Source organism: Hordeum vulgare, chromosome 3H (genome assembly GCF_904849725.1).
Source record: "Hordeum vulgare subsp. vulgare chromosome 3H, MorexV3_pseudomolecules_assembly, whole genome shotgun sequence".
Lineage (NCBI taxonomy): Eukaryota > Viridiplantae > Streptophyta > Magnoliopsida > Poales > Poaceae > Hordeum > Hordeum vulgare.
Genome location: NC_058520.1, coordinates 615,251,644 through 615,259,528, shown reverse-complemented (window position 1 = coordinate 615,259,528; position 7,885 = coordinate 615,251,644). Strand labels below are relative to the sequence as shown.

The 7,885-nt window shown below is 45.8% G+C and overlaps 1 protein-coding gene across 1 annotated transcript; it reads right to left on the bottom strand.

Moving 5' to 3' along the window:
* Positions 1-536: 536 nt before the first annotated feature.
* Positions 537-3,087, bottom strand: LOC123441164 (WRKY transcription factor WRKY28-like). Its single transcript, XM_045117668.1, has 3 exons — positions 2,593-3,087; positions 2,344-2,487; positions 537-1,561 (listed from the first exon to the last, which is right to left on the bottom strand). Exons 1-3 carry the CDS (start codon positions 2,961-2,963, stop codon positions 922-924), a joined length of 1,155 nt encoding a protein of 384 aa, XP_044973603.1. The 5' UTR covers positions 2,964-3,087; the 3' UTR covers positions 537-921.
* Between the last annotated feature and the right edge of the window lie 4,798 nt (positions 3,088-7,885).

Below are 7,885 nucleotides of genomic sequence, written 5' to 3'. Positions count from 1 at the left end.
CTTAGCTCATTTCTTTAAGAATATGTTTTTTAATTTTTTTTGTTAAAAGTTCATGAAAATCTGAGATATTGTTCATGTAATTTTAGAAAAAAATTCAACGTGTATTTATAAAATCTTTGCTATGTATTGAAAATATCTCATGTACAAATGTTCAACATGTATTCAGATAAATATTCAACTTGTATCTACAAAATGTTCAACATGTAAATAAAAATGTTCAACCCTTATACAATAAATGTTCAACATATATTCAAAAAATTCAACATGTATTTTCAAAAAAAGAAAAAAAGAACCATGAAAAAAAGAAACCCATAAGTAAAAAATCATAACAAAATCGATAAAGGAAAATACATAAATAAAAGAAAAGAAACCGTGTTGATGTTTTCCAAAACCGCAAGGTTTTCTGAACCGGTCCTTAGAAAGTTTGCAAAATAATAACAGAACAACATGATCAACTGTGCCCTGAAGAGGAGAAACTCATGTCCAGTGAAAAGGTAAAACAAAGAGAGAAATATCAACACACTTCATATCTCACCATCTTCACTGACGATTATATTTGCTACACACATTTACATCTGCCATCCATGCACACCTTAAGTATGAGTATTGTTACTCACATCATGCACACAATTATTCATTCAACGCCCACCACCGGTACCTATACTTACTAATAACAATCATACTATACTCACACAACACATACAAATCCTCCTTATTTTGGGAGTAAAGTAATTAAGCCACAACTATCTTAGCAAGATGCTACTACTATACTAGTAGCTGGTATAATAGTGGTACTACTAATCACACACCCTTCGTGCGCGCACCTTGCACGCTTGCATGCACATGCACAGATAATCCGATATGCCTGGAGCCAAATTGCTCCGGATCATCGTGATGGACAAGTTGACACTACGCTACTAGCTAGAAGATGTTGGAGAGGATGGCCATGTCGATGTACGGCGACGCGGGGGTCCAGGACACGGACGACGTGGAGGGGGACGGCGAGGACACAGGCGCCGCGGGCGAGCCGACCGCCGTCGACGAGCTGGCCGTCGTGGTCGCCGAGTTGCAAGAAGGCCTACGGACCATCAGAGGCACCATGTCCTCCAGGAGCCCGCCGGCGTCGCTTGGCATCCGCCGCTCCTCACCGGCATCACTAAACAAGTCGCCGTCGAACAGATACGACGAGCAGTTGGGCACCGCGTGCTCCAGCAGGAAGCCCGCGTCGGCTGACACGTTCCCTCTGCTGTCGCCGCTGCTGTCCCCGGCGCCGGCAGGGACGACGGCGGCAGAGGGCGGCGAGGTTGTTGTCACAGGGGCGCTCCCGGGGTGGTGGGAGTCTGTAATGGCGCCCGCTGCGGGGTGCAGCTTGGGCTTCTTGGAGCTTGAGGCGGCGACGGCGGCGGCGGGTGGAGGTGTGGTCTGGTGCTGGAGGAAGTGGGAGTAGGTGTAGTGGAGGTGGAGGCCTTCGTAGGTGACGACGAGCGTGTCCGGCTCGTCGACGGCGCGCTCCACCTGCTTCTTCGCGTTGCACCGCGGGTTCGTGCACCGGTAGTAACTCCTGCCATGTTCACATCAATTTAGTTACCATTTGTTATTACCACCAGCAAAATTTTCAATACATAGTAAATATTTCATGCACACTATTAGTACTACTATGCACTAATTCACTGTAATTAATAATAGTAGTGTGCAATTTAGGTGACTGAAATTTTCAAAAGCTATTTCTAAGAAGTAGAAAAATTACATACTCCACTATCGTTTTCTTGCAAAATTAGCCGGTTGTTGTCATGGAGACAGCTCTAGGCAGCTAGCTCGACCGTTCCATGGCAACTTGTGGGGGCTAAGTATTTAAGGTTGCAATTAATAAACATTCCATCTGCAAGCACACACACACCTACCTACTCAGCCACTCCACCTCTGTAAACCCTTTACTTGCATGCATGCATGCAACCGATAAACTTTGTCCATGGCTATATATGGATTGTGGCATGCAAGCTGTAGAGGAGGATTATTGCTGCTGTCATGGGAATTTTCGGTTGTGGAATTAAGTAAGGACAGTGCATAGCTAGCTCTTCCTCTATTTGGTTCACCAAAGTAATTGCTCCAAAGCTTGGAGTTTGTCTCATTTGGGCTAGCTACTAGCTGCGACGTCATGTACCTTTCACCCACCCATGTTTGAAAAGTGAACAGATAAATATGTATACACGCTGTCTCTCGTATATATGTCAACTGGAAGTTGCACCATGCATGGTGAATGTTTGAAAAGTGAACAGATAAATATATACTGGAAGTTACACCATGGTGAATACTTGAAAAGTGAACAGATAAAGTAGTAGTTACCTTGGGTTGGGGCTGTTCTTGATGGCTTTCTGGCCGTATTTCCTCCACTTGTACCCATCGTCGGCGAGCCCGTTACCGCAGCTCTTGATCTTCATCGTGTACTTGTTCTCCATCTTGCCCAGCACCTTCTCCGGCGAGAAAACCCTGAATTTTCATACAGATGTATCTCCAAATTGAGCTTGCATCTACGAATATTTGTACGGAGTACATGGTTGTTCTTGGCATAGATAGATACGACGAGGGGCGTACACTGGGCTGGAGGGGGTGTAGTGGTACTTGCCGCGGCCGTCCAGCGGGTCGCCGGCGCCAGCGCCGGTGAAGGAGAGGGCGCTCTCGATGTCGCTGAGGGTGGGCCCGGAGTAGACCGTGGACATGAGCCTGTTCACCATGGACTCCCGGCGCCTACCCGCCGGCCCCTCCCCACCTTCCTCCTCATCATCACCAATCCCCTTATTGGAAGAAGAAGAATTATCAGCGCAACCAGCGCCGGCCGCCGTTGGTGTTGGCGACGGTGCCGCCGCCGCCGTCTCGTCGAGGAGCTCCCTCATGAGCTCCTCCCCGAAGCCGAGGTCGTAGTCCTGCCATGGATACCTGCTGCTCTCCTGCCCCATCTCCTCCATGGACAACACCCAGCTAGTACCTTGCTTGCTAGCTAGTACTACTAACTATATATATCTGGATGAGTTGTCGTAATGGCTAGCCGCCTAGAGACCGAATGAAGCAAGAAGAGATAGTTGCTGGCGACTTTTGATTGCACCAACCCACTCCCTGCCATTGCAGGGTATATATAAGGGGACTTTCCACCCCCATGCCAAAATGACCAGGATGCCCTCGGGTGTTGACTAATTACCACACCTTGGAGAATTTTGTATATTCACCCTAGCAATAGTAACTACTCCAGTGAATACTACTTGATCCTTGAGCAAGCTAGCTGTCAAGTTGCACCACTTGAATTGCATTCCTTGTCCAGCACAAGTAAGTAGTACTACTAACACTGTAGTAGTAGTAGTAGCAGGTACACCCTTTGATTTGATAGCTAATGAGGGGGTTGGTTTAACTTGGAATTGGACGGTGCAAGAGATACTAGGGCACAGACTCACATCAATTTCATATATTATTGCCAAAGAACAATCGAAGATCGAACCAACTGACCCAAAGTATGTAACAAATGCAAATGCCAACCACTAAAGCACGCTTTTTGTGCATATGATTGGACCAGTGCATATATGTATGCATAACTTTCTCCCAAGCCGAGTCAACATTAGTTAGTTATTCTACATATCCTACCAAATCATCAGAGAACTAAGGGAACCTGAGTCTGTGTAATGTAGTGCCCAACTAGAGTTTGTTCCAACTGAAAGAGTGCTTATTTTCTTATGCACTCATTTTGTAGGTGAATAATTGAGAGGTTAAAGATATGTGCAGTGACTTAATTTTGTTTCAGTGGCAAATTCATGTAATGCTACTACTAATTATTTCATTAGGAACATTGTAGAAGCAAAGCACTAAAGTGTGGCTCGCCAGCTGAACTTTAAGCAATATCCATTAATTTTTAGAGTGTGTACGTACTAACTATAAAAGGTTGTGGTGCTTGGAGGGTTCTACTTGAACTGCCCTGCCTAACTAGGGCAGTGCCCCATAAAACAAGGTCCTAAACTTGAGAGATTAGGAGGGCCTGGATAAGGGTCTCTATCCACACAGCAACCACCACACTCAAGTGAGCAGCAAATGCAAAGCCGCTCTTGCACCTAATCATACCCTTTCCTGCCCTAAAGAGAGGCCTACAAGCCGCCTCGGCAGCATGTGTAGATCCAGGCGTGAGGACAATCCATTCTTAATCTCCCTGGCCAAACACATTGCACACCTCCTTAATTTGCATGTGTGCCAATTAAGTAGCAATGTGACAGTTTTGGGAATTGTAGTATGTATATTTCTTTCTTTCTTTTGCATGTAGCTTGTCTATAGATGGGTATGCATGTGGCTTGGTGATCTCTCACACACAACACAGGGATTATGGGTCTGGTGCTAAGAATAGGGGAAGGGGCCATATCTGGGTGATCCATATGTCTTACCTTAAATTTTCATTTTTGTCATAGAGTATAGACACGCATGCAAGCTGGATAATCAAATTGGGTAGCGTTCATGTGAACCCAATCTCCCACCAAATCCAGCCCAAAACTGCTACACATATGCATTGGCGTCTTGTATTTGGAGATTGACTTTCTTGGCAATTTGATTACTCCATGAGACCTATCCAACCATGCACACATGAATATTATTCGCCATTTGTTAAATAAAAAGTTCGAAGCAGCGTTGGCGCTCCTCGAAGAGCATCAATGTCATCACCCATTATTCATGCAGAAGAAAAACAGAGCTACATAAAAATTACCTAGAATGGATGGATGGAACGTGCTAAAACACAATTTTAGAAAATGTGTTAAAAACTAAAGATAAAAACGGCTACTCTAAAACAACACGCTGCCGATTGTTCACCACTTGACAAGCAAGAAAAACATGTCAGTAGTACTACTCACCATTGACGGGCCCGGTGTTTCCATCATTGGTCTTCTCAACATGAGGTTTAGTTTCATGAATAAAGCTACCACTGATGAGGCCCTTCATTGGCAGCATCGCTACCATGATGAACCTATACACTTGATGGTCCTAAAATAAACCAACACCACTCACGGACCCAAAATATTCCTGCCGGAAATGATACTATTCCCTCTGATTTATACTACTTCTCGCTCAAACGGAGTATCGATCGAAGGGAGTAATTAAATCTTGACATAGGAGTATTAAATCTCTAGTTAAAAATCTTCCTATCAATACTCAATCTTCTTTTTCACAACATCACACTTGGTACATAAAATCTAGACTAAAACCAAGATTCTCATTTTCTACAATCGTACACTTTAATAAACATATCTGCTTTAGTGAATGAGATTTGCAAAACAGGGAATTATTCACCTGTAAATCGGACATGACAAACACATGATTGCATCCAACAGACTATCATGTAGGTCCAATGCATCTCGCCCTCCCCCAAATCGCAAATGATTCTTGAGTAGGTTGTGTGATCATGTTAAAGATGAAAATCACAACTAGAATAAAACTCGGTCTAAGGCCACCAATTGCCGAGGCCAAAGTGAGGCATGTCAGTGGGGACATCGCTACCATGGCAGGCCTATATGGCTAACAGTCCTAAAATAAGATAACATGGCAAATGGGACCAAAATTATTTGTATCAGAAATGAAACCAATTAAATCTTATGACATTTAATTTCAATTTAATAATTATTGTATATATGCCCAATCATATTCTTCCCAACCAAAACTCAGTATATAAATTCAATATTGAAACCACATTTTTCTTTCATACAATCACACAATTTACTTCGAATTATGTGCTTCATTGATTGAGATTTACATAATGGGAAATGATTCCCCTCCAACGGGCGATACGAAGCCGGCATCGATTGCCTCATGATCCAACCACATGTCTCGGTAGTCCTAATAATGCTTTGTATCCTTGGAACAATTGTTTTAACCCCCCCCCCCTATCTCCCCTGTAGTGTCGCGCTCAAGGCATCACCGATATAGGCTCCCTTTGATGTCACTCATCGACACTACCCTACAACACAAAATCATCGATAGTCACCGCTGCTACTCCCCTTACATCTGCCCATGGCCTCTACTTCTTTATCTGGACTCACTGGATGAATGTCTTGGCAACTATATGTCATTGACGCCCATGATGAAGTCGGGTTTGAGCTTGGAACAAGATTTTCCTTTGTCACCGAGCTTGGGAAAGATATGGTTCAAAGGTCCGTCTCGCAGATGATGGGAGAGCTCCGGCGTGCCGGATTGACGAGTTCAAGGAAGCTATAAGCTTCTTTTGGTAATAAGCACACGGCCAACATGCCACGACAATTTTGAAGACCTGCTGAAAATGTTGTTACTCACGTTGCTGGGGAAGTTGATTTAGATGTTGCGTGCGTTGTGACGATCGTTCTCATGTATACCATATTACTGCAAACAATGGGGATTTGTCGCACTCACGTGGAAACGCACTGCATGAGTGCACTTGAAACATTTCGACGTTGTTTCACATGCCCTTGACACACCGCAGACAGAGTAATAGTGCATTTGATGAGTTCCAACACGGCCGGTGAGACGCTCACTCGGGCCATATGCATCTGGTGCAGTGGAAAAAGAAACCAGCATAAAGAACTGCAATAAAAAACAAACCAGATAAAAATGAATGCTACATGAATGCATCACAGGTCGTCCGACACGGATCGGATCGAAGCTGTAGAAGAGCACGACTGGCCGGATAAAAAGAGAAGGACAATTTTAATCCAACCGAACCCCTTAAAGCATGTTTAAATGTTCGGGTTGTCCAACACTCCTAACATTATCTTTATATATGAAATGGGTATGAGGAGTGTCTAGACGTGTTAGGTCAATAGTCTTACGTCTGTCATATGAAATTTGGTTCATCATTTTTTTTCCTTTTCTCTCTTTTTCATCAATCACATGAAGATGACCGGACATATACAAAAAAAGTGATAGACATGGTTGCATGGACATATAAATAAGACCATCTACAACCGGACCGTCAAACCCTCCTCAAACGTCCGGACACACCGCGCGGTCACAAAAATGCGATCCAGACGGGCCTTTCAAACCGGCCTCAAACACCCGGACTGACTGACACCCCCATTTCCAGCCCAAATATAGGGCGGATATGGGGGAACCCGGGCGTGCTCGGGCCTGACGGCTTGGCCCCACGTGGACTCACCAGGAAACCCGACGATACGACGAGGCCTCGACCGTCGGCACGATGTAACGCCGCGTGGCGCCGCTCTGGCTCCACGCCCTTATCCATAGCCGGCTATGTAAGCCGGCCAGCTTCCCCCAGCCCTAGCACATCCACCTCCTCCATTCTGATGCGCCACCTTAGCCCGTCAACCATGCGCTCACGTCGCCGACACTACACAATCCAGCATCGTCTCTGACTCCTTGAGCAGGTCCGGATCCGTACAGGGCTACCTCTCGATCCAGAGGAGGGTTTCCAGGAGGTGGAGGACGAAGAGGAGGAGGACCTGGGGATGGAAGCGGAGGAGGAGCGGGAGGCGCCGCTGCTAGCTGTGGGGGAGGACCAGTTGTAACGGATGAAGGAGGCGCCGCTCCTAGTTGTGGGGGAGGAGGAGCAGGAGCCGATGGAGGAGGCACCTCCGCTGGATGTGGGGGGGAGGCGCCGGCAATCGTGGATCTGTGGACCGAGCAGCGGGCCATCTTAAACTCCATCCGCTCAGAGGCAATTGTAGAGGCCAGACGACTTCATCGGCAGCAGATGGAGTCGGCGCGAGCGGCTCGGGCCATCTCTGACGACGAAGATGAGTAGTACAGTACTACATAGTACGTAGGCTTTTCATTTTACATGCTTGTGTATGGAAGTAGGAGATGAAATATGAGATACGTGAAATGGAAAGGAAATTAAAGGCGTGAGAACGCGTCGACGGACGTTTGAGTGGCC

Coding starts and splice junctions, on each gene's coding strand:
- LOC123441164 (XM_045117668.1), bottom strand. CDS start 2,963: ATGGAGGAGATGGGGCAGGAGAGCAGCAGGTATCCATGGCAGGACTAC. Junction 2,488..2,592: donor TACACCCCCTCCAGCCCAGT/GTACGCCCCTCG, acceptor ATGAAAATTCAG/GGTTTTCTCGCCGGAGAAGG. Junction 1,562..2,343: donor AAGAACAGCCCCAACCCAAG/GTAACTACTACT, acceptor TGAACATGGCAG/GAGTTACTACCGGTGCACGA.